Below are 26,979 nucleotides of genomic sequence, written 5' to 3' on the forward strand. Positions count from 1 at the left end.
GAAATAGGTAAGGGATTGGCATTTCACAGTACAAAAAAGAAATAGGTTTAATTCTGCCCTTAATCCCTTTACTTTTTGGTTCTTTTAACATTTAGTGCCTTCTGAAAAATTAAAATTCAATTCATAACTCTTGCTATGGATTCTCATTAAATTTGAATATTTAAAGGTCTGATTTAAAGATTATAATTCAATCAATATTACATTTCTAATTTAATAAAAATTATTTAAAATAATATTTAATCAAGGTTAAAATATGTTATAAGCCCCTTTATTTTTCACAATTTAAAATTTAATCCTTGTACTTTTATTTTCAAGAATTTAATCTCTGTACTTTTCAAATTTTCAAATTCAAATCCAGTGTTGCCACTGTTAATTTTTTTGTTAAATTTATAAATGTAACATTTTAAAAAAAATATTTACTTGGTAAGCATGTAACTAAAAAAAATATTGTGATGAACTTAAATTTAATAAAAATAATTCTATCAGTATTAATAATTAGAATTAAATTTTGAAATCTAAAAGTAAGATTAAATTCTTAAAAATAAAAGTAAAGGGACTAAATTTCAAAGAGTATATAGACTGAGGGTATAATTATGAATTAGACCAAATAAATAAACATATAATATAACTAAAGAAACCTGTTTTTCAGCATCATGAACCTGACATTTGCAAATTATTTTTTTAGAACAAAAAGGCCACGAAATAGCCAGTGATTCCCGTGACTTTAACCTGCAACAAAGATAAAAATTATCATGGTTTTGCATCATCACGGTTGCCTCCAAACACCCCCCACTTTAACCCCTCCCTCCTCCCATCCATTACTCTTTTTTGTCTCTCTCTCTCTCTCTCTCCTTTTTTTTTTTCAGTATTCAGTTCATTTTTGGCCCCCGTTGGCCTGTTACTACAGTATCAGTCTTCTCTCAATATTAAATCCCCACACCTGCCCAGAAGCACCCCCACCAAGGCCCTCAACATAACCCTCCATTTCTTTTTTCTCTCTCTTCTATCCTCTTTCTCTTTCCCTTGGTTTTTAGTTAAGTGTAGTAAGTGTCTTTGGCAGCCAAATTTAGGTGGAAGGAAAATGCCAAGTTCAGGGTCATTTTTGAGGCAGTTAAGTGGAAAAGAAGGTTGGAAATCAACATCTTGGAGGTGGGGAGGAGGGAACAGCAAGTATAACAATGTTGGTGGGAACAGTTGTGGTGGGTTTGAGACAAGTTTGACTCAGATGGAAGGGCTTAACATGTATGGCAATGGGGTTGATAATGGGTTGGTGTTAAGGAAGAGAGTGATGGTTGTAGTGGATGAGAGCTCGCATTCTAAGCATGCAATGATTTGGGCACTCACTCATGTGGCTAACAAGGGTGATTTGCTTACTTTACTTCATGTTATTCCCCCAACCCAAAAGACTTCTTATTCTTCTTCTTCTTTTTCTCCTTACCTTGCTAACTCTCTTGGGTCACTTTGCAAGGCTTGTAAACCTGAGGTAATAACATGAAAATTTCAATTGTCTTTTTTTTGGGGGGGGGGTTGTTTGATTGATGGATCCAATAGGTTAGGAGTTAAGAGCTGGAGAATAAAGTAATCTTGTCTTTGTGTTTGAAAGATCCCACTTGATTTGATCTTCCTTTTTCCCCTCCTTTGAGCACCTTTTGGGTGAGAGGGCAATTTTCAAGTTATTCTTGGGTGTCATAGTTTTCTACTCTACTCTTTTTAACCCATTTTCTCTTTCTACTTCCTTGCTTTTGCTTTACAAGACATGAAGTCTTTTCCTGCTACAGTTTGTCTTCCCCATGGGAATTTTTACAGATGTTTAGTCTTCATATGTTTTCTTTAAGTTGCCATCGCACTATTGCCATAAATCATGTTTGTTTGCAAATTTAATCTGGGCTGGTGTGTTTTACTTGCATGTGCACAGGTTGAAGTGGAAGCACTGGTAATCCAGGGGCCAAAGCTGGGGACAGTGATGAGCCAAGTGAAGAAACTTGAGGTTTCAGTGTTGGTACTGGGTCAAAAAAGGCATTCTCCATTTCTAAGCTGGTGACTCCTTTTAACTCTTCTTCCACTACTTAGATCTTCATCTCCCTCCCTACATTGTGATATATCTAACTGGTTCAACGCATGCTTTGAATGGCAGTGTTTGTGGGAGCAGCAGCACAGAGGAGTTCGTGGAGCGGTGCATCAACAATGCAGATTGTTTAACCATTGGGGTTAAGAGGCAAAGCAAAGGCGTGGGGGGCTATCTTATCAGCACCAGATGGCAGAAGAACTTCTGGCTCTTAGCTTAGCTTAATTTTCCTTTAGGCAACTAATTATATGGTCCTTATAGTTAAGACATATCTAATATCATCATGTGCATGCTGTAATAATATTATTAGCTTGCTGATCTTAGATTTACTATTCCCCTGATATAAAATTATTACTGTAGTTGATCTCCATTGATATAAAAATCTATGACTAGTTCTGCCTCTTCCTTCCTTTGATTGAATGTTTCATGTTCATGCAATAAATACAAGAGATGAGCTTTAAATTCATAAATTTGCTGTTTTGGAGAGAGGAAAATATAAAATGTTAAATTTCTTCCAACTAATGTTTCATTATCCCAACTTCCAAATGCCAACAACTCTGGACATCACAGTTTCTTTTACTTTTTTGAGGGTGACATGTTGTAAGCAACCTGTAGATTCAATTGCAAGTGCAGCACTCTTTCTCTAGTTGTAGAAAAATATATTAATACACGTTCAAATTATGACAATATACCATTGCACTTCGGATTCTAAAAGTGTTTTTTCTTCATTGCATTTGGAGTTCCAGAAGTGTTTGCATTTAGGATTCTAGAAGTGTTTTTTTCTTCGTTGCATTTGGGTTCTAGAAAGTAAAAATGTATTTTTGATTTTAAAGTTTTGTAATTATCACAATAACCTTATAAAGTATATAAAAATTTAATTACATTAAATTATTTAAATAAATTATATTTAAGTTTTTAAAATATGTTATGTACGGTTTACTTTACAAACAATTTATATTAATTACATAAAAAGGTATTAAAAATTCATACTTCAAGTACTGTTATATTAAATTATTTAAATGTCATATAACTTAATTAACTTTTAACTTTCTATTATCATGTTCAAAAAAGACATTTTAACTTTCAATCTCAATATTTTGTAACAACGGGGAATACTAAAAATTAACTGCATTTTTAATAACACTTCTCTACTACAATTTTCAATAGCATTTTTTTTAAGAACACTTTTTTATCGCAACAACAATGGAGAATTAGCCCTAAAAACTAGTAAAGTCCAAACCAAAGTCCACAAATGGTAATCACACATGATGTGACTAGAAAACCTATGTATATAATTGCCCATAAACACTTTTAAATCCAACAACAATGGAGAATTAGCCCTAACAACTAGTAAAGTCCAAACCAAAGTCCACAAATGGTAATCACACATGATGTGACTAGAAAACCTATGTATATCATTGCCCATAAACACTTTTAAATCCAACAACAATGGAGAATTAGCCCTAACAACTAGTAAAGCCCAAACCAAAGTCCACAGATGGTAATCACAAATGATGTGACTAAGAGACTTACGTATATCATTGCCCATAATAAGTTTCGAATCAAAGGTACTCAGGACCTAGAACCTTTGCTTTTGCCAATTGAGCATACTATTAATTACCTAATTATTAGTAAACTACACTAGTTGTCATTCAATTATTAGTAATTTTTTTCGATCATCCAATTATGAGAAGTTGTAAAATGATCACCAATTATTCAATTTTGTCTTTTTTAGTCACCAATAAGCTAATGGTGACAACTTTTAAAATTGACATAATAGTACTTTAACCCTCAACATTTATAAATTGTGTCAATTTAGTTTTTAATTCTAAAAAAATTGACCCTCAACATTTACACATTTTGTAATTTGGCCTTTTTTTTTTGCAGTTTTATTTTTCTTTGTGATATTAAGAGTTAATTTTAAAAGAATGAGAAAAGACGAAAATTGTTATTTTGGAAAAGACGAAAATTGTTATTTTGGATTTTTAGGTGTTTCTATTTTTTATATTTTCAATCAAATTTAGCTGATAAATTTATTTTTTAGCTTTTTAGATAAAAAGGTTACAAAGAAAATCAAAACTGCAAAAAAGCCCAAATTAGTGTAAATGTTGAGAGTTAAATTTTTTAGGATCAAGACTAAATTAATATAATGTATAAATGTTGAGAGTTAAAGTTGCTATTATGCCAATTTTAAAAGTTATTACCTCTAACTCCGAAAAAAAAAAGTCAAATAATTGAGTTAACAAAAAAAATTACTAATAATCGGATAATTATTATGACACATGCTTAACATATCATGATTTGCAAGGGTAATAATTTCCAGCTTGTTCCCACAAAGCTGTTGAGAAACATTTTATAGACAAAATCTGCTTCCTACGAGTGTGATATCCAAAAAAACTATTAAGACTCGCCGGTAAGTATGAAATCCAAAAGTACTAAAATCGAGGGTTTCGAAAGTACTAAGTAATGGGAAAGAGGATCGAAACATACTATTGAAAGAGTCTATTGAGACAAAGATGGACTGTCAAGAACGTAGAAATGATAGGATGGGTGATTGGTCAGACCTAGTATAGATTGCACATAGACGGTAGTTGGAGTTAGCGGTTCCCCTGGGTTCCCCTATTTAGGATTCCTGGGGAAGAGGATCAAGTTGACGCTTGCGAATAGCTTGATGCATTATCTCCTTTCAACCCTTTGAGTAAAATTCGGCAAAAGGAAGGAAAATCCATGGACCAACCCCATTGTCTCCACCTTGTAGGAACTACGAGATTACCCCAAGGACGCCTTCGGTATCCATGGGTTGTAGACCGACCTTAGAACCCTGTTCAATAAGCGGAATGCATTAGCTGTCTGCTCTCAAGTTGGGCAATAAGGGTCGAAAAAAGACAATTACTCATTCAGAAGGGGGGAGGGGGGAGTTTTTGCCCATCCTTGGCCTCTATGGTAGAATCAATTGGAGGCCTAGAACTACCCATAATCCCTTCCCAACCCATAAATAGGATAATAATGTATTTCAATGCACTCGAATCTATGTCCTCCTACATTGACAACAATATCCATACCAATCGAGTTAATATTAATTTTCAGATCAAGATTTTCATTTGAGATTAAAATTGAAAGCAAATTCAGGGGTCAAAGCCCAAAACCCAATTCAAAGGTTCAAAAGCCCGATAATATATTAAATCTATGTGTTGTTGATTTATGTATCGACAATTGAGGTAGTTGATTTATGTGCTGTCGCTATCTCCATCAATGGGTGTCGATTAAATAAGTAGCAATAGCCTTAAATATGGCTCCAACAACAATAACTGCTTTTTATTCCCGATGCTATGAGGTGGCAGTTAGTAACTATAATACCAACATAGAAGGGACATAGAGCGTCAAGCTCGATATACAACAGTTAAGGTAATAATCTATCCTTCTCTCCCATCTGAGTAAAACTAATTCAAAATGAGTGAAAGGATTAGATTCAACTTCCCCATCTTTGATATCAATGACTTGATAGGTGGCTCCTTTACAGACTTTCCTTATCAAACTAGTTGGTGTAAATGTGCAATATTTACTCTTTCTCATTAATTAGTTCTTGGTGTGGTGACAAATGATTTGTGTTATTTAAGTTCTTGTTGACATCGAATCGTGAGTTCAAACTTTGGAACAGCTTCTTTCCTTTATCGTTGATTAAATAAAACTAACAATTTCTCTAAAAGCTTCAAATTAGGATAAGATTGGCTGATTTTCTTGTTTTTCCTTTCGATAAAAATTTCAACTTAATTATCTTAAACTCGTCTTATACTTTAGAATTGTGGAGTATTAAGGGCGTGTTTAGTTGGGTAAAAAAGTGGAAAGAAAATAAATTTTGAGTATGCTTGGTTGGGAAGAAAAGTGATAAAGAAAGAAAAGAAGAACGGTGATTATTTGCCATCCTAATATATAAAAACCAATCCTTCCAAATTGGAAAGATGAGAGAAGAGAAAATAGAAGAGAAATGTAGGTTAGTTCAAAATTTATATCTTTCCTACTTAAAACACCTATGAAAAGAAAAATTATATTTTTCATAGTACTAATTTTTTACCCCTTTTAATTTTCCATCTTTCCAAATTTCTTTCCTTTGTACCAAGTAAACCCTAAGTTCTCAAGTTCCTCATTGATTTGAGAAATGTGACTAAAGAAATTCCAACCACCAAGTCAAGCTTCAAGAATGTTTCCCTTTAAATTCCAATGTAGTATTCGTGCTCAGGTGAATTCGGGCTCTCTTTTTACCTGTTCTCTTAGGCTCATCAGAGGTGGGCTTGGATGATATTAATTGGAAGGTGTCTGAATTTGGCAAACATTGTCATTCAATTATCTTTTTTAAAAAATAGGGAATGGCATGAGTGCTACTTTAGAGTTTATTCTAATGTCCTATCTTTATTGTTAAAATGTTTAATTTAGTACATAAAAGTTTAATTTTATCAACCAATCTAATTTTTGACCATTTGATATATGAAGTTTTAATTCTATTAACCAATCCAAACTGTTTCAATACATGGGTCAATCATGGGATGACTCAGGTATATTCGTTGACTTTGATTTTGACTTAAAGTTTAAGGATTTAAGACTAAGTTACCAATAATTCTTAATAAAAGATTTAATAAATTTTTTTTTATCTCAAGCATGGAGTTTAAACTAGGAATTGATCTCAAACAGATGAAGGAACACTAAAAAACCCCAAAATGCTTTAAAAAAAGAGAGAGAACTTCAAAGTCGTTGCACAAGATCAGACATCAATCCAACAACAAACGTGAAAAAACAAAATCATCCAAATGGATCCATTTTCAAAACTAAGCCCACTTTCCTTTTCAAGTTCCTCTTGGAATTTGACGCAAAACTATCAAATGTCGGTTGAAATGTGAAATATATTGCATGATCTAATTGATTCAAAGTCAAAATTTCAAATTGCTGGATTTTTGAAAGCTCTCCAAATTTTTATTTTTATTATTATTGCTCTTCCTTTTTTTTAAAACCCCCCCCATTTTTTCCCTTTAAAATTTTGATTTGGCTTTAAATAAATAAATTAATTAAAAAGAGTCTATGTAGAAAGAAGGCTTAAAAACAGAGAAGGGCAGTGAAATCTGAAGGAAAAGGTTCATGGAAGTCCCTGTCACTACCTCCCTCTCACACAACTCATCATCGGCAACGAAGCTCCAAGCCACGACGTAGAAAAGACACATTTGAAGAAATTTAAATTAAAATTCAATTGATAGCACTTTCTATGGATTCTCATTAAATTTGAATATACAACAATTTTAAATTTAAAGGTCTGATTTAAAAATTAGAAATCTATATTACATTTCAAATTTAGTAAAAATTACTTAAAAATAATATTAAATCAAGGTTAAAATATGTTATGCGTCCCTTACTCTTCACAATTTCAAATTTAATCCTTATACTTCTATTTCCAAAAATTTAACCTATGTACTTTTCAGATTTCATAATTCAAATTGAGTGTTTAAAATTTTTTTTGTTAAATTTGTTAATGTGATATTTAAAAAAAAAATTCACTTGGTAATCATGTAATTAAAAAATAATATTGTGATCAACTTGAATTTAACAAAATAATTCTAACAATAATAACAATTGAAATTGAACTTTGAAATCTAAAAGTAGGACTAAATTCTTAAAAATAAAAGTAAAAGGACTAAATTCTAAATTTATGAAGAGTGACAGATTTTAACCTTAAATAAAATAAGGACTAAATTTCAAAGAATACATGGACTGACGGCATAATTACGAATTAGACCATATAAATAAACATATAATATAACTAAAGAAATCTGTTTTTCAGCATCATGAACCTGACATTAGCAAATTATTTTTTTAGAACAAAAAGGCCACGAAATAGCCAGCGATTCCCGTGACTTTCACCTGCAACAAAGATGAAAATTATCATGGTTTTGCATCATCAAGGTTGCCTCCAAACACCCCTCACTTTAACCCCTCCCTCCCTCCTCCCATCCATCATTCTTTTTGTCTCTCTCTATCCCCTTTTTTTTTTTTTGAGTATTCAGTTCATTTTTGGCCCCCGTTGGCCTGTTACTACAGTATCAGTCTTCTCTTAATAGTAAAGCCTCACGACTTCCCAGAAGCACCCCCACCAAGGCCCTCAACATAACCCTCCATTTCTTTTTTCTCTCTCTTCTATCCTCTTTCTCTTTCCCTTGGTTTCTAGTTAGTGTAGTAAGTGTTTTTGGCAACCAAATTTAGGGTCTTTTTTGAGGCAATTAAGTGGCATGAAGGTTGGGAATCAAAATCTTGGAGGTGGGGAGGAGGGGACAGAAAGTATAACAACGTTGGTGGGAACAGTTGTGGTGGGTTTGAGACAAGTTTAACTCAGATGGAAGGGCTTAACATGTATGGCAATGGGGTTGATAATGGGTTGGTGTTAAGGAAGAGAGCTCACATTCTAAGCATGCAATGATTTGGGCACTCACTCATGTGGCTAACAAGGGTGATTTGCTTACTTTACTTCATGTTATACCCCCAACCCAAAAGACCTCTGATTCTTGTTCTTGTTCTCCTTACCTTGCTAACTGTCTTGGGTCTCCTAGTTTACTACTTCTACTCTTTTAAACCCATGTTCTCTTTTTACTTCCTTGCTTTTGCTTTACAAGACATGAAGTCTTTTCCTGCTACAGTTTATCTTCCCCATGGGAATTTTTATAGATGCTTTAGTCTTCATTTGTTTGCTTTACCAAGAACACAAGCTCTTCGACTCTTTATTTCTTTACGACAAAGACAGTACTTTCAAGCTTTCAGTATATATGAATACTACAACATTTATTGCTTCGATTTTTAAGAGGCTAAGGCAGGAAAATTCCACTCTTCTCTAAATCTGTTGATTGGTTGATTTGATTCTACAAAATTACTGCAGTTGATCACAGAACTGTATTATTATCAGAAATTTGATCTCAAAGAAGAAGATATTCACCTCTCAACTACGAAAATACCCAAAAGTTCTAGCTTCCTCGCAAAGATTACTAAAATCCGATTCAGAGTTCAAACAACGAACTTTGCTGGTGGTGATTTTACACCTTTTGCAGCATCTCCTGGCAAAAAAAGAAAAAAAACACAAAAAAGGTCAACAAAATGCATTTAAAGTGCTTCATATTAATGATTAGTGCAGATCCATGAGATATTTTTCAATTGAAACATAAACCCAAATAAACCCTAATAAACCGTAGAGGAAAGGAAGTTACCGGTTGGAGGGGTTGGGGATTCGCCGTAGATAGCTTTGAGGGAATCGAGAGGGACAAGAGGAGACGGGGAGGACGCTTCGGCGAAGAGCTGCTGCTTCCAATCCCACATAACCTTTTTGAGGGCTTTGTTAGATTTGGTCAAGGAATCTTTCTCGGCTTCCAAGGATTCAATAACATTTTGCTGGTTCAGAGATCGAATGCCTAATACCGCAAATGATGTGACCAAGCACACATCGATCACCACGTTGTTGTTGGCGGCTGCTCTGCTTGCTAGCCCCACCAATTTGTTAGCAAACTCCATTTCCCTTTTGGGTTTTGGGGTTTTCCAACTTCCAGAGATTTTAAATTTTCCATGAAAAAGAAGCAAGGACAAGTTTCACAAAAACGGGGCTGGGCTTGGGCTTGGTCTTGGGCCTAAGCTATAAATATCTCCATGTCGTAGGAACTCACATCAAAATTTTCTTTTCCAAGTTTTTATTTTTTAAGCTTAAATTCTATGTTAATCCTTATTGTTTATATTTTAATTTGATTATTTTTAATCTATATAATTTTTGAATTTTAAAATTTAAATACTAATTTAATAATAGTTGTTAAATTATCTATTAAATTAAGTTTTTTTTATTAAAATATGAAACTAAAATTTAGAGCAATTTAATGAATATATTTTATATTTATTGTATGATATGATTTATAAATAATGTTTTAGCTATCTAAAGTATGGTCATTGGTAAACTCTTTGGTCATGATGATATGTGTTAATTCACTTAATAAGTGTATAAAAAATTAAATATTAAATTTAAGTTATAAATCTATTTAGAGTATTATTTAAAATTAAATATTGATTATAATTAAATTATTTAATAAATAATAATTTAAATTTAAATGAAATGAAATGAAATAAAATAAAAAACAATTAATTTTATTGTATGTGCTTATCTATTTATTATTTTTTATAAAAAGAATAAATTTTATCGTGAAAAAAATCAATTTATCAAACAGGGCTTACTTTATAGACGAGTAGAACAAATTCCTAATAGAAAGATAGATACGCTTACTCCACTTCCAAACAAGAAGAAAATTCGTGGGTGCCCGATTTGGTTCTTGTAAGCAAAGAACAGAATACTGTTAACCCAGCATCCAAACATAGTATAATTGAATTGTTTAGCTTCCTTTTCTTCTTCTTCTTCTTCTTGTTGCTAAATTAGAACTGAAGTGAATTGAAGTCCCCAAATATTCTGTTTGCAAATTTTGGATGGGTAATTTGAAGACTCATTCTCCCCTCTCTCGTCGCATCGTTCGTTCCTTCTTAGATTTCCTCAACTCCGGTACTCTCTTTCTCATCTCTCATTTTTTTATCCTGTAATTTTCTCATATTTTGTCATTCAATTAGCTTAGCTTAGCGTTTCTCACTAATTCCTTTTTTGTTTCTTTATTTTGCTATGCTTCGATTGATTTTGGCTTTTGAGAAAGCAAAATTAGGCAGTTATTGTTGGGAAGTAGGTTGTGTATAATCTATGAAATTTAAAGTCCGAGTTGAAGTGAAAACTTGCTTAGTTTCATGAAATGTGATTAGTCGAAAATTAAAAAAGAAGACTTGTATGAATAACGAGTGCTGTTTAGGTAGAAATATATAATCGGATTAAGTGCTTGTTTCGATTCGATGAATGTGAAAATGATAGTGCGTCAATGGTGTGGCATCGGTGATATAGGATTTGGTTGGTCATTGATCTTTAAATTATCTGGAAAAAAAGTTATAACATTTGAAATTTTTTCCTTGGAGCAGCAACTGGAGTTTCTGTAACCATGAGCTGATGGTGCTATTTGTTAACTAGTTAAATTGTCTTAGGATGCAACCTCAATAGGTTGGAAGGAAACAAGTGGATTGGTATTCGTGGGCAACTTCTTTGAGAGTAATTGTGGAAGGGTACTTTTGGAATGCGTGATTGGTATCATGTCTGTTAAGTTTCAAGACTTTTGAGATCATAGATGTCATCAGATAATGATGGTTGCTGGCACTGAGATTATATAAAGTTTCTCCTTTTCTTCCACCTCTCTTTATTTATTGTTTGCGGGGTTAGGGCGATGGAGGGCTTAGGGGTTGTGAAGTGGGTTGATTTGAGGTTTGCCTCAAGCATAAGATGAATTTGTTTCTGGATCTTATTTTGTTTAGATTGTGTGTCACTATTATATCTCCTTGTTGTGGTTTAATCGTATTTGATTATTTTCTACTTGATTTACTGTGTTTACTCAACCTGTTAAAACATTTCTACTAATAGGTGTGTTTTCTGTTAAATAGTTGAACCTGCCCCAGGGGTTGATTTTGAAGGCCTTGAAGTTGCCAGGGAATGTTTGACGGAGGTGTTTAAACTTGACTCAGCTTCTATAAATGATGTGAAATCTGATAGTTTAGTTGACATATTCAGTTCATTGGAAGCAAGTGAGGATAAGAATATTAAATCTGATCTCAGTCACAGGGGAACTTCTGATAATGACCCCTGTTCGTCGTCTGCCTGTGATGTAAGAAGTGCTAATTCTGTGGAGGCAGCAAAACTGGTATTTTGTCTGTCTTCTTGTTTTGGAAATTTGTTAAAGCATTCTGGGCTTTAGGTTTTAAATTAGGCAAAATTTAGTGTGGAAAAATTTTCTCTGGAAATGAATACCTTTCTTTCTGATTAAATTCATGTTGTTGTCGAGGTAACTAACTTTCAGTAACATTTTTATTGGAAATAGTGGGATACAGTCTCATGTCCAATTCTGGATGCAAACTGTTCTATGTGACTTGATGTTTGATAAAGTTAAAGGGGGATCTGGTTGGGTGGAAGGGACTGTGTACTGTAGCATGGATATAGTCATTTCATGAAGGGACTATTATTAATGGTTTGTTACCATCTTGCTGTGTCAACTGCTGTGATAACAAATTGCATTTAGAGTTTTTGTCTTGCAGAAGTAAGTAACTACTCAGTTTTGAATTTATTCTCTGACTATGTAATGTTAAACCTCTAGGCATTATAGAGGCTGACCAATTTGCTTTCTGAATTAGATTTGCACTAATTTTTCTGTTCTAATTCTCCAATTGGTCTCTTATCTTTGTGATTAGCATTTTATTCAATGAGCAACTGAAGAACAATGAAGGGAGAAAATGTTCAAATCAATTGCTTCATATAAATATTGACGCATACTTTTATTCTGCATTGTCTAAGAACATAATTAAAGTTCTTATGCTCTTATGATAGCATTGAATTATTACAATATGCGTCTACAAGCTATTAAAATTCACATGACATTTTAGAGGCATTATATTATTGCGGTATGCATCTCTTGTAGTACTTGTGTTCCTTTCTGAGTACTTGGACAATATTTTTTTTTCTGATTTCTTCCTAATGCGATTTGTTTGTTGGTTTTGCTGAATCAGGGGGATAACTGGACTAGAGAAACTCAGTCTTCTGGTATGACCATGCTATTTGTCTTGATAATTTCACATTTTTTATTTTTTAGTTTTGGAGTTGAAATGGTTTTACATTTGTGTCATCTATTTCAATGCTTTAGTTTATACAGAATAATTAAATTTGATACCAATGTAACTTGCAGGAGTCTCTAAGGATGAACTCTTTGGGCAATTCTTTGCTGCACTGGAGAAAATTCACTTTTTTAGGCCCATGCCTGATGGGAATGATGGTCCTGCCCAACTGGATAAAGCCACTTGTTTATTTTAAGATGCTTTACATGTATGTTTTGCTCTTTTATATGTTATAAATGACGAGTTGGTTGTTTCTTAATTTAATTATTCCAAAGTGATTGTTCTTATTGAGGTATCGTCTAGTTTGCCATATGGATTCTAGTTTAATGTTACATTGTCCACGTTCCATTTGAATTAGTTTCTGTGTATTCCGAGCTTCGATTCCATTTTTAACCCACTAAATAAATTGGCTGAATCACATGGGACAGGCCATCTAAGATGATTTTTTAGTCCTCATGTTTAGTATCTTTACTGTAGGACATTCAGAAGGTGCACTGAAATTAAATAGCTAAATTACTGGGTTTAAAGGCATTAAACAATAATATTTATCCTGTGTCTTTCCAGAGACTTGACTGAAAGTCAATGTCCAGGGAAGTAAGTTCTAGCATCAAAGGATAGCCAAGGATATGGGGGGTCATGAATGTTTCAGAAGGGCATGGATTTATTCATCAGTAATGATCTTTTTCCTAAATATAGCGATTTACTATTCGGATCTCTGGTGGGTGTCTTCTGATTATGTAATCAGAACCAATCATGTCCTGCCTAATCATTGACCTTGGAGAATTATGCAAAGTATTTTCATTTCTTTCTTAAATTGCCAGTTGATCTGGCTCAGCAGACAATGGCATCTTTATTTCCTCTAGTTGATTGATGAAACTTCTTCCTTTCAATTGGCCAACCTTTGAAGCCTTACATGACACATTACAAGCTCCAGCTTATGTTATCCCTTATATAGAACTCTATAAATGCATATATCTTAGCATCATATAGGTATGTGGCTTGTGAATCTGAAAGTCAGATGCTAACGGTTGAACTTCTGTGAAATAAGCATCCTTGACCAAGTTGCTTCCAGTATTTAGACGGAAAGGAGAGTTTGCAGGTTAGCCAGTAATGACTCAGAGGAAGGTAGAAAGTTAAGGTGGAAGTGTTGTCAGTTGCATTCTATCTAGCTGATGTAAGCATGTGCCTTTGTGGTTTTCCTGTGTAGAAAACATTAGGAGGGATTTTTTGTAGGTTTGATTCTCGATAACTTTTCATTTTAGTGCTTTGAACTAGTTTAGAATTGGGGATATCAAAATCCATATTGCTTTTACATCATTAAATCAAGACAGTTTTGGATTTGATCTTCTTCATCGTATTCTCATCCAGTTTAGATAATTTTTTGCTAATTACGTTTAGTGTCATATCTTTTTTACTTATTCTTTATAAATATGCCAGTTACCTTCTGTTGTGCCTTTATTGATACCTTAATTCTGCTACATCAGGAGATGGAAAGATCTGGATGTCCGGCATTTGACTGTAGAAATCTGGCTGAGACATTCAAATGTCAAGGTAATAAATTATTTGTGTGCCTTTTTCATTTTGTTGAAAATTATTGCTTTAAATGTGTAACCTTTACTTTCACATATTATTTGTAGAGTCCAGGAAAGTTTTTTTTTCCTAAGTTGTAATGTTTAAATAACCAGACTGAAGATCAAAGTGGTGAGACATCCGGTTATCAGTTCAACTAGTTAGACCGGTTGAACCAGAAAAAGGAATTTAATCAGTAGGTATTAAATATTGAAAGTATTTAATGAGAATCTCTATTTTACTACATGGGTCTGACTTCAATATAAACTTCAGGGGTTAAATGTCCAAATTTCATCACTTACAATAACTGTCCAAATTTCATCACTTACAATAACTTTCTCATTGAAAGAAAATTAAAAGCCAACAGTACAAAAGAGCAGTGGTTAATCCCCTTGTTGGCATCTCAAAGACCAGGGTTCAACCCTTTCGTTGTCATCCCTTCCCCCAATTTGTTATATGTACCAAAAAGAAAAAGAAAATTAAAAAATGAGTTTAAAAACGACTTTTATGGATTTTCCGGTTCTTTACTGGTTTTTGCTTGTCTAGCTGGTTCTTGGCCAATTTGAAAGATTCTCAGTTGGATATTATATATCTGGCTGGGTGGACCACCAATTCCTGGTTCAACCGGCTGGTTTGGTCTGTTTTTTTAAATACTAATTTGTGTGTGTTTATCAGTTGTTTTGTTAATAGTCATGAAGAAGAGGCTGAGAAAAGCAGACTCAAACTGTCTGCATGTCTTTGCTTTCAGGTAATAGGGCCATGCAGTCAAAGCTATACTCTGATGCGATAGAATTATATTCTCTTGCTGTTTCTCTTTGCGATGATCATGCAGTTTATTATTGTAATTGGTGCAGTATTATTTGTCCATGCTGATTGGTTGATGTATATAAATTTTATAAATTTGTGCATGCAGTTTACCATATTTATTGGTTTAGTGTTAAATAAACTTTATAAGGATGTGAAAGTCCTTAATCCTGTTTTGCCACATTTTTTTTTGAGTTATTTGGCCATACTACTGCTGTAAAAGCTTTTAGTCTTTGACTTTTAGAACTGGTAAACCTGTCTTTTATGTTCATCATCTCTTGATAATATCAGATTTAGATCATCCTAGCAGTGTCATTGAACACCGCAAAAATCCCTAAGCCTGTTATGCCACATTATTCATGTGCTATTAGGTCATCCTACCAGTGTCATTGAACACTGTAAAAGCTTTTAGTCTTCGACTTTTAGTTTAGAACTGGTAGACCTACCTTTTATATTCATTATCTCATGATAATATCATATTTAGATCATCCTACCAGTGACATTGAACGCTAAAAATCCCTGATCTTGTTATGCCACATTATTCACGCGCTATTAGGTCATCCTACCAGTGTCATTGAGCACTGTAAAAGCTTTTAGCCTTTGACTTTTAGAAATGGTAAACTTGTCTTATGTTCATCTTCTCTTGATAATATCAGATCTAGTAATTTCAAGAGATTTATTTTATTTGATTGTAGCGAGTTTCTACATTTTCCGATATTTGTTCCATGAAATTGTTGTGTTATTGAATTATGATGTATGCTCATCAGGGCTGCTGCTTATACTCAAATTTGCAAGTACAATGAAGCCATTAAAGACTGTCTTAAATCCATTGAAATCGATCATAATTACTGCAAGGCGTACAGTCGTCTTGGTTTAGCATATTATGCTCAAGGCAACTATGCTGATGCAATTGAGAAAGGATTTAAGAAAAGTTGGTTGAAATTATTTCTGAGCTATACATGATGTTACTGTTGACTGAGAAATGTGGGTGGCATTATCAAATTTTGTTCTCTATCCTTGTAGTTTTTGGCTAATGTGGTACTCTTTATTATTCTATCTGACTTTTGCGAGTCCGCAGTCTTATCTATTTACATACTTTGCAAATTTTATCTCCGTCTGTCCATGATGAGATGCAGTTGGCCTTATTATAAAGTACCTGAATACACTGACCCATTTCTGTGATTATTTTATGCTTGAGAATATAGTCAATTGACTTTGAATCGTATGTTTTAGAAGCTATTTGATCCATGCAAAAGGTTGTAGCTATTTTATATAGTTCTCTATTAGCGAGGCTTCGGTTTATTGTGTTAATCTTTTGTCTTTAATAAAAGACAGATCCTGATCTAGGATATTATTTAATAGCATTTCTTTGATGTCTTTTTGTGTGGATTATCATACATTCAGTTATAGAAAATTCCCACATTTGCTCAAGGCCTGTATTTCCTTCAACCATATCAATAACAAATTGATGTCTATGGATTCTTGATGCTGTAAAAAAAATGTAGTTCCTAACTCCTTTACATTTAACTTGTGCAGCCTTGCGATTGGATCCAAACAATCAATCTGTTATAGAAAATATTCGGGTATGTTTCCGTGTTCCTTCTCTTACATTGTCATATGGTGTTGTCTTGACATACTGATTGTGTAACAGGTAGCTGAGCAGAAATTGAAAGATGAGCCGCAGAGAGCAGACTGGGATCGGGTAATATGAACATTTACCATTTTATTGAAACGTAATTGTAGTTGTTTAATAACTGAAAGATTAGTCCATCGTAATTAACACAATATAATTACCATTACCACAATTTGCCACTAAAGCTAGATGGTATGACTATCTCAAACCTGTTCCCCTTTAAATTTGTCTTTGCTATTTGAATTTTATTTAAAAATAATTTTTTGGGTGTTTTTCTGCATATAAATCACTTACCTTTTTTTAAAAAAAAAAAACAATAGATTTCATTGTCTTGCAGAGTGCTAGTTCCAGCCATAATAATCAAGGATCTAATAACCATTCAACTGGATCAAGAAGTCACGGTGCATCACCTCCATTTTCGATGCCTTTCGATATCAGTGCCCTTCCCACCAATATTGCGAACATGTTCATAAATATGGCTGGAAGTGCCTATCAGGGACAACCATCTCAAAACCGGCAAGGGGAAGACAGGAACGTGAATGGATCAGAAGAAGCCGGAATAAGAATGGGTGGGGGGAACACCAACTTGAATTTCGGGCAAATGAACATGCCGGAGGAGTTAACTGGAGCCTTCAGATCTATGATGGGCATGTTCTCAGGGACATCACCCCATGGAAACAACACTCCGGACACAAATGGAAGATCAGCTTCCAACTAAATAATTGCACTACACTACAGACATAAGTATGTATATAACAATGGTTTTCTGTCCATTCCCTTTGAACTAGAGTTTAATCTATTCAAGCCCTCGAGCTTAAACTCATAACTTAAAAGTTTGATTTTCTTTTTAAAAATTAGAGTTGATGTGACACGTGGCAATGATACAATCATTTGAACTTTTTAATCCGAACAATTTATGTTTTAGTCCCTACCATATTCTTTTTGACGCAGTAAACAGAAATAGAAATCCTCAGTATTATCAACTGACCCTTTAAAAATAGTTGGTTAACTAACAATTATGTCATTAGATTATAAAATTTTAGATTTGGCTTTTTTAATAAAATTTTTTATAAAAAAGTTTCTGCCATTTAAATAATTTACGGAAAAGATGATATTAAATTAATACATAATAGAATAAATATATATGAATTTAAAAGTTTGCAAATACTATTAATGTAGATTGATAAGAAGTTTTTGTACTTTCTAAAACATATTAGTGATGTTTATAATATATAATTGTTATTAAACTTTTAAGTTTAAAAGTAGGATAATTCTCTAGATATTTTTTTCTTCAAAATACTTATTAAATTATTAATAAAAGAAGCACAATATATTTATAAATTTAACGATTGGATAATTAAAATATTAATCGTACCAAAAGATATAGAAAATTAATAGAAGAGGTAAATAAATCCCTTCCCTTATTAATATCTCAATACTTATTAATAATATTGTAATGACTTGAATACTTATTTAGCCTCTCAACTTTGACACTTTCTACCAATTTGGTACCCAATTTTTTTAGTCAACCATTTCGGTAATTTTTATAACACCATTAAATTTAAGACTCATGACATTTTGAGATTATAATACTTGGCTGTCATCATATGATTTTTTTTAAAATATATAAAACTAAAATAGTAATAAATAATAAAAAATTATAAATGAAAATTAATATATATTTAATTCAAAAAATACAAAAAAATCAACCGATAATTACAATTTCACAATTCTACCAAAACTCAATGGATTGCTAACCTAGTTGCTTGCAACTATTTCGAAGTCTCAATTTCTATTTGTCATGATCTTATTAATGAAATACCCAAGTTGTCAGCCTCACTAATGCTGGCCCTTTTAGTGTTCTGGATGTTTATCGTTTTGAAATGTTTTTTTTTTAAACTAGTAATCCAATTATTAATAATTTTTTTCAGACATTAATTATGAAAATTTATAAAATGTTGGTTAGATATTCCTTGTAAATGTAGCTGTAGATGTGTTGACATTGAAATGGCATGTTCACGAGAGGCGGGAGTGGTTCAATAAGTTTATGAATGATCACCCTAAGATTCTCCTGCCTCGTAATATCGTTTAGGCTCTTTCGAGAGTTATTTTATTGTTATTTTTTTAGAATTCATTATTATGCTTTTGTGGTGTGCATGTATAATGGTTAACACCCCGAGAAATGATGAGGTTGAAGTTGAGTAGGCACTACTAAATAGTATGAATGCCGGGACTCGCCAAAAGAGCTCCCAAATTGATGAGTGCCCATTCTCGGAGCAGCACCGGTGTATATGGTCTTCCTCCTCATCCTGTTTCTAATGGAGGGGAGACTACTGTTGCCTCAAATCTAGCTATTTCAGTTCCATCTGTTGCACCTTTTAGTGCTTACGCTGAGAGTGCTTTTATCAAAAGAGTGCTTGGTACACCTTCCAGGACCATTATGATGGTTGGTACCTCCCATGCTGCACAGCCCCAGCCTGTCTTATGCAACATGCCTACTGTCTCTTTTAGCTTAGGTTTGTGTTCGTTCTTTGTTATGGTTTTTGGCTTTATTCTTAAGAACTGTAAACTTTCTGATGCCTTTGCCATTATTTTGTTCATAGGTACACCTGTCTTTATGCCCCTTTTGAGGGTAAGCACCACTGCTGGCAGTTTTTATGGGATTCGTCATCCCAGTTTTGTGGAACTAAGGATCCACCTTTCTCAAGCGCGTGAAGCTTGGTTCTCTATGTGCCAGGAGTTGCAAAACTTTTGGAGTTTGACAAAAAAGAGGCTGCAAATGGCTCTTCAAAAGGTAGAGGGTGTGGCTGAAGCAAAGAAAGGAATTCGATAAGAGACATTTTAAAGATACTTCTCGAGTTCAAGGAGAAAGAAAGGGAGCGAGTAGAAGTTGAAGTAGCAGTTCGCTGCTTGAGAGGAGGAAGCAAAAATTTGTATCAAGCAATTGATCTCAAAGGATAAAGAGCTACAAAGGTGCAACGACAGCTAGGAGGTTGAAAGGTAGGTTGGCTGCTTACGATTCTTTCGATCCCGCATTGAGAAATAGCATCGTTGGTGCTGTGCAGGTGCTTTACAGAACCTTAAACTTCGGTAATATGGATTGGAATGCCCACTAGGCTGTTGCTAAAGGGGGACTAGTTTTTTATGCGATGAACCCTTCGAGGGAAGAGTGGCCCAGCTTCAAGGCCATGATGCGCGATAAAGTATTGTCACCTCCAGGTACTTCCCAAGTTGAGGGATCATTAGTGAAGGGTTATGAAGCGCTTTTAGAGGACGACATTGGGAGTTAGACCTAAGTTGAAGACCCATTTGCTGTGACCAAGCCCCCTGCCACTGTTACCACTCCTGTTGGTGTGTCTTCCTTTGACTCCCCGAATATAACAGTTTATTCTCTTGCCGAGGAGTAGATATAGCTTTGCTTGTAAATTTTTCTTCTTTTAATGAAATTGCCCCTTGTTCATTTTTCCTGAGTTTATCATTTACTACTTTGCTTTTGTTTTGGACTATTGCATATGGATTCTAGTAGTTTGGAAAGGTTTCATTGTAGGAACTGTTTTGTTATTTCGTTATACCTTTAAAGAGTATGCATGTTTGGATAAATGAAATTTGGTTGTGACTTAAAATGCTAGCAATGGCTCTGCTATTGACTTAGCTAGTAGTACCCTCGAAGGGTGTGTGTCGTTTTAACTTAATGAAATTTGGCTAAGTGCCTTTGAAGGCTAGCAATGGCCCTGCTATTGACTTAGCTAGCAATATCCGTGGAGGGTGTGTGTTGTTTTAATGAAATTTGGCTAAGTGCCTTATAGTAGTGGCTTTGCTATTAGCTTAGCTAGCAGTGCCCTCGAAGGGTGCATGTGTTTTAACGAAATTTGTCTAACTGCCTTAAAAGGATAGTATTGGCACTGCTATTAACTTAGGGCCACTTCTTCATTGCTTTTGAAAAGTGCTATGGAAAAGTGCTTTTGAGAAGTGCTTTTGAAAAGTTTGATTTAAAATTTGAGTGTTTAACATTACTGTCAAAAAGTACTTTTGAGAAATAAAATGTCTATTTTAGACATGTTATTATCAAATAACAAATATGCATTTAAATAATATTTAAATTAATTAATATTATTATATTTTAGTAATAATATAAAAAAATATTATATCTTGTTGTTAATATTTTAATATATGAAATATAAATTGTAAATATTTTTAAGCAATAAATATTAATTATGTATAAAATTTAAATATTAGAATATATAAACTATATTTTAAATATTTAAATATAACCATTAAATATTTGTAATTAGTATTTTAAAAAATATTTTTTTTATTTTTAATTAATGATTTTAACACAATTGTAATTAAGCACCAATAAAAAAAATACTATGTTATTGGATGGGTGAAAAAGTAATTAAGCACCAAAAGTGCTTTTAGGAGAGGAAAAGCTAAAATTTTTAGCTCCTCATTTTTAGCACCTTTTCAAAAGTGCTTTTCAAAAGTGCTTTTCAAAAGCACTTCTGAAAAGCTAAAACTTTCAACCAAAAGCAGCTTATTCTTCACAGCTTTTCTTTCAAAAGTGCTTTTAGAGTCAGAAGTGCTTTTTTTAAGCAATGAAGAACTGACCCTTAGTTAGCAGTACCCTCAAAAGGTGTGTGTTGTTTTAATGAAATTTAGCTAAATGCCTTAGAAGGCTAGTAATGGCTCTGCTATTGGGAGTGTTCATACATAAAATTTCTTTAAATATCTGATGTTCCACATTTTGAGAACTATTTTGCCTCTCATATCTACTAGTTTATAGGCATTGAAGCTTAACTTTTTGATGACCTTGTAAGGGGCCTTTCTAGTTGGGGTCATTTTTCCTTTTTTTTGTGTAAAAGTATAACTAGCTAACATGTTTTTCATTACTAGGTCCCTTACCTAAAATTGTTTACTTGACTCTGGCATTGTAATAGTTGGCCACTTGCTAATTTCAGGCCACCAACTTGATTTTAGATTCCTCTTTCTTTTCCTCCATCAGATCCAGGTTAGCTTGGAGCATCTCGTCGTTGTGGATAGGTCAAAATATGTAGTCTTGAAGGAGCTTATACCAGTTTCTGCAGGGATAACAACCTCTATCCCAAACATTAGGTTGAAAGGGGTTTATCTTGTTCTTGTATGTGAATTGGTCCAGTGGGCCTATAGTATTTGGGCAACTCCTTTAGCCATGTTGCCTTCGCTTTACCAACCTTTTTCTTTAGAGATGCCAAAATCTTTTTGTTGGTGGCCTCGGATTGACTGTTCGTTGAGGTATCCTCACTGAACTTTTCGCTGCCATAATTTTCAAATTTTGACATAAGTCTTAAGTTTTCCTTGGAACTGCATGCCATTATCGGTGATAATAACATTGGGATGACTATACCTATATATGATCACCTTCCACATGAAGTTTTCAATTTGCCTATTTGTGATAGTGGCTAGTGGTTCTGCCTCCATCCACTTTGTGAAGTACTCCACAGAGACCATAATGAACTTCTTTCTTCCTATGGCTTCTAGAAAAGGGCCAAGGATATCCATCCCCTAGGTCGCAACGACTAGTGATTAGAAATCGCCTGTAGGGATTTAATTGGAGTACAAGGGATGCGGGTAAATTTCGGCAAGGCTCACATCTTACCACTAAGTCTAAGGTGCCCTTGTGAATGGTTGGCCAGTAATAATCTTGCCTTAAACTATTTTGGGCAAGTGACCTTTTACCCATTTGATGTCCACAAATGCCCTAGTGAACTTCTCGTGGAACATAATCTGCCTTATTGGGGCCTAGGCACCGAAGTAGGGGCTAAGAGAAACTCTTCTTGTACAATACGCCATTAATAAGTATGTACCTCATAACTTTGTTTCTCAATTTCACCTGTTCTTAGAATTCAATGGCTTCTTTCATCTGTTAAGAATTTCATGATTAGTGTAATCCAATTGCGTCATTCATCAAGATAGTACACTTGCCGTTGGACATAGCTTGGATGGACCTGATGTTAGAGTAATATCTTACCCCTCTGTTGAACCTCGATTGTAGTTGTGAGTTTGGATAATACATCTACTCATGAATTCTCATTGTGGGCTATTTGTTACAGGTTCATGGTCTGGAACCTTAAAAAAAGCTTGTAACCTATTAATGATATTTGGCGAGGGTAGGCTCTTTAACCTTGTTTCCCCAGTTACTTGGTTGGCCACTAACTGAGAATTTATATATACTTGTATTTTTTGGCCCTAAGTCGGACTATTAGTTCAAGTCTTGCCATCAATGCATCATACTCTGCCACATTGTTAGAGATACTAAACTAAAAAGATAAGCCATATTGCTACTTGTTAGAACAAAACTCCGGTAAGGAAAATCTAGAACACGCGATCAAAACTCGAAAAGAAAAAAAAGAAATAGGACAAGGCTTTAAGGCGTGTATTAAGCCACTATATTTAAGGTTGTATTCGCCCCCACTTATCTTTGGTATGCAAATGAGTTCCAAGCAAATTAACCTCGAGGATACAATGAAGCCAATGACTATTTGCGTTTTGCACTGACGAGAACAGTCCACTATGCACTGAGCAATGTATAACAAAACTCAATTTCTACAAAGGATTTCTGCAGTAATACTTTATAGAATAATCTAATAATATTAGAAAATAAAGGAAGAAAAGAAAGAATATTAGAATTTGTTGATATATTTTCAAATGAAATCCCATTCCTATTTATAGGAATTTTCATGTCTCTTCATAGAGGCATATTTCAATAGGTGTCTTTATGAATAAATAAATAATAATTCATTTAACTTTGTAACTATTCAAATAATATTTTTTTGAATAGTTATAATTTTTTTAAAAAAAATCAAATGATATAACTTTTGACCAATGACCAAAAGATTTATCTTTTGATTAATTACACCTATTCATTTATAGTTATTGGGATACTATAAATATTTAAAAATGTTCCAACAATCTCCCCTCATTTTCAAAATATTTAGATTTTGATATTCTTGGAAATCAATTTGCATAAATAAAGGTGTCTTACGATTGAACATTCACTTAGTGAAAACATGTTAAAGTTAATCGAAATTGCATGGTAGACTAAGCTTTGAACCAACTATTCCATTTGATTAACTGAACACATTTCACACAATAATTTCAACATCAGTCAATGCATAGTATCTAGGGACACTATTATAGCCATGTGTCTATGTCCTGTTTTCATGAGTGCTGTCAGAGCCAAGCCCTTAAGCTCCTAGCAGCGGCTACACTTCCACTCACATAGGTAGATCCCATCAAAAGTGTTCCCGTAATTATAACACTCTAACATATTTATGTTATGGGTCCATTAAGAGTACATTACTCATCCTTCCCTTATCATTACGGGTACCTAGCACTTTAATCTTATGATGAATTTATTTATAGTGCTAACAGTTACATACTAATGATGTACTTTGTCTCATTGAACTTAAGACTTGACGTTATACCAAGTGTTGAGTCGAGTTTCCATCACGGGTGACTCTAATTAATAGGCTTGAGTCCCATCCCTCTTGAGGTCCTTTTTACTGCATCTCTAGCAAGACTTTTTGTCAAAGGATCTGCCAAATTTTCACTTGACCTCACATAATTAATAGTGATCACTCCATCAGAGATTAATTGTCGGACATAACTATGTCTTAATCTAATGTGTCTAGACTTTCCATTATATACTTGGTTATATGCCTTTGCTAGAGTAGCCTCACTATCACAACGGATAGAAATAGGTGAAATTGGCTTAGGCCATAAAGGTACATCATAAAGCAAATTTCTTAACCATTCTACTTCTTTAGATGCAGCGGCTAATGCAATAAATTCCGCTGTCATGGTGGAATCAGTAATACATGTTTGTTTATTGGAACCCTAAGAAATGACTCCTCCACCAATAATGAAGATCCATCCACTAGTAGATGGATGATATTCCAAACTTGTAATCCAACTAGCATCCGAATACCCTTCTAAAACTGGAAGATATCCATTATAACACAATCCATAGTTAATAGTTTTCTTTAAGTACCTAAGTACTCTATTCAAAGCTTGCCAATGCAAACTACTTGGATTACTTGTGTACCTATTCAATTTTCCAACAGCTTGTGCAATATCTAGTCTTTTACAAGTCATTATATACATAAGACAACCAATTAGACTTGCATATTTCAATTGATCAATTTTCCTACCAGCATTAGTTACTAATTTTAATTGAGGATCCATGGGTGTAGATGTTGGTATACAGTTGAAAATATCAAACTTTTTAAGCACATTTTCAATGTAACGTGATTGTGATAAAGCTATAGTGCTTTCATCTCGGGTTATTTTAATCCCAAGAATAACATCTGCTATAACCATATCCTTCATAGCAGAGTTGTTTGACAAGAATTTCTTTGTGTTTTCTATTTGTTCCAAATCCGTGCCAAAAATAAGCATGTCATCTACATATAAGCAAATTATGACACCTTTTCCATTTTCAAATTTGCTATATATGCACTTATCGGATTCATTTATTTTATAGCCATTAGCTAAAACAACCTTGTCAAACTTTTGGTGCCATTTTTTTGGTGCTTGTTTAAGCCCATATAAAGATTTAACAAGCTTACATACCTTATGCTCTTGTCTTGGAACAACAAATCCTTCCGGTTGCTCCATGTACACTTCCTCTTCCAATTCACCATTTAAAAATGCAGTTTTAACATCCATTTGGTGAACAACCAAATTATATATAAAGGTAAGTGATATTAAGAGTCTAATTGTAGCAATTCTTGCTACTGGAGCATAGGTATCAAAGTAATCAATACCTTGTCTTTGTGTAAAACCTTTTGCTACCAATCTTGCTTTAAATTTATCAATGGTTCCATCGACCTTCATTTTCTTTTTGAAGATCCATTTACAACCTATTGGTTTGGAACCTGGTGGAAGATTAACTAAGATCCAAGTTTGATTTCCCATTATTGAATCCATCTTGTCATTTATTTCTTCTTTCCAAAAAGCAGAGTCTTGAGATTTCACTGCCTCTTCAAATGTAATAGGATCAGATTCAGTATTATAACAATAAGGTATCTTATTGCATATACTTTCACCTTTTCCTTCTACAAGAAACATAATGAAATCTGGTCCAAAATTTTTGGCTTTTTTAATCCTCTTACTTCTTCTTAATTCTTGACAAGATTCATCATTATTATCAGTTTGTTTCAATGGAATCTCATTCTCATTTGATATAGAATCAATTGTTGTGTTTGTAATTGTCTTGATATAGAATTAAATCTATTTTCATCAAAAATAGCATCTCTTGATTTAATAACAATATTAATTGAAATTGAATCATTTGGTTCAATTACCATGAACCTATATGTCTTGCTATTATGTGCATAACCTATAAATATGCATTCAATTCCTCTTTCACCTAACTTTTTACGTTTAGGTGTTGGAACTTTTACAAAGCTCTACAACCCCAAACCTTCAAATAATTAAGGTTTGGTTTCCTTTTCTTCCATTGTTCATAAGGGGTTATTTTAGTTTCCTTATTAGGAACTCTATTCAATATATGACAAGCTATTAGAATAGCTTCTCCCCAAAAACCTTGTCCAAGACCTGAATATGATAACATTGAATTTACCATTTCAGTCAAGACTCTATTTTTTCTTTCAGCTACACCATTTTGTTGTAGTGTGTAAGGGGCTGAAACTTGATGGACAATTCCAGTGAGTTCAAAATAACTTGGATTATAGTATTCTCCACCTCTATCCGATCTTAAGCACTTGATAAATGATTCACACTGAAGTTCAACTTTAGATTTATAAACTTTAAATTTATCAAGTGCTTTATCTTTTGAATGCAATAAATATACATAACAATATCTAGAACAATCATCAATAAAAGTAACAAAATATTTCTTTCCACCTAATGTATGAGTATTATGCATGTCACATAAATCACTATGTATCAAATCAAGCAATTTTGTTTTCCTTTTAACCTTAGGGAAAGGGTTTCTTGTAATTTTAGTCAACATACATGTATTGCATTTTTCAATATTATTATTAAAAACAGGAATTAGATCTAATTTATACATGTCATTCAATTTTCTATAATTCAAATGACCTAATCTATAATGCCACAAACAAAAAGATTCAACCATATAAGCAGAAATAGT

General features: G+C 33.4%; 3 protein-coding genes across 8 annotated transcripts; 2 read left to right on the top strand and 1 right to left on the bottom strand.

Annotated features, from left to right (window-relative positions):
* Window positions 1-655: 655 nt before the first annotated feature.
* Window positions 656-2,465, top strand: LOC107901412 (uncharacterized). Its single transcript, XM_016827407.2, has 3 exons — window positions 656-1,483; window positions 1,916-2,037; window positions 2,135-2,465. Exons 1-3 carry the CDS (start codon window positions 1,082-1,084, stop codon window positions 2,283-2,285), a joined length of 675 nt encoding a protein of 224 aa, XP_016682896.1. The 5' UTR covers window positions 656-1,081; the 3' UTR covers window positions 2,286-2,465.
* A 5,263-nt stretch (window positions 2,466-7,728) lies between these two features.
* Window positions 7,729-9,649, bottom strand: LOC107901413 (uncharacterized). 5 transcript variants are annotated; one of them, XR_001685242.2, is made up of 3 exons: window positions 9,301-9,649; window positions 9,033-9,150; window positions 7,729-7,969 (listed from the first exon to the last, which is right to left on the bottom strand). XR_001685242.2 is itself a non-coding variant. In XM_016827409.2 (3 exons), the coding sequence occupies exons 1-2, from the start codon at window positions 9,599-9,601 to the stop codon at window positions 9,101-9,103; spliced, it is 351 nt and encodes a 116-aa protein (XP_016682898.1). In that variant the 5' UTR covers window positions 9,602-9,649; the 3' UTR covers window positions 7,729-8,969; window positions 9,052-9,100. The 5 variants fall into 5 exon arrangements, 2 of the variants coding, with proteins under 2 accessions (XP_016682898.1, XP_016682897.1); XR_001685241.2 differs by having other exon boundaries at window positions 7,729-8,958; XR_001685243.2 differs by having other exon boundaries at window positions 7,729-8,969.
* A 688-nt stretch (window positions 9,650-10,337) lies between these two features.
* LOC107901414 (small glutamine-rich tetratricopeptide repeat-containing protein beta) lies at window positions 10,338-17,754 on the top strand. 2 transcript variants are annotated; one of them, XM_016827410.2, is made up of 11 exons: window positions 10,338-10,625; window positions 11,597-11,658; window positions 11,769-11,853; window positions 12,713-12,746; window positions 12,889-13,025; window positions 14,302-14,368; window positions 15,062-15,134; window positions 15,958-16,121; window positions 16,727-16,773; window positions 16,842-16,892; window positions 17,161-17,754. In XM_016827410.2, exons 6-11 carry the CDS (start codon window positions 14,305-14,307, stop codon window positions 17,539-17,541), a joined length of 780 nt encoding a protein of 259 aa, XP_016682899.1. In that variant the 5' UTR covers window positions 10,338-10,625; window positions 11,597-11,658; window positions 11,769-11,853; window positions 12,713-12,746; window positions 12,889-13,025; window positions 14,302-14,304; the 3' UTR covers window positions 17,542-17,754. The 2 variants fall into 2 exon arrangements, with proteins under 2 accessions (XP_016682899.1, XP_016682900.1); XM_016827411.2 differs by lacking the exon at window positions 15,062-15,134 and having other exon boundaries at window positions 10,342-10,625; window positions 11,597-11,853; window positions 15,135-16,121.
* Window positions 17,755-26,979: the final 9,225 nt, after the last annotated feature.

The sequence above is a fragment of the Gossypium hirsutum genome, chromosome D06 (assembly GCF_007990345.1).
Source record: "Gossypium hirsutum isolate 1008001.06 chromosome D06, Gossypium_hirsutum_v2.1, whole genome shotgun sequence".
NCBI lineage: Eukaryota > Viridiplantae > Streptophyta > Magnoliopsida > Malvales > Malvaceae > Gossypium > Gossypium hirsutum.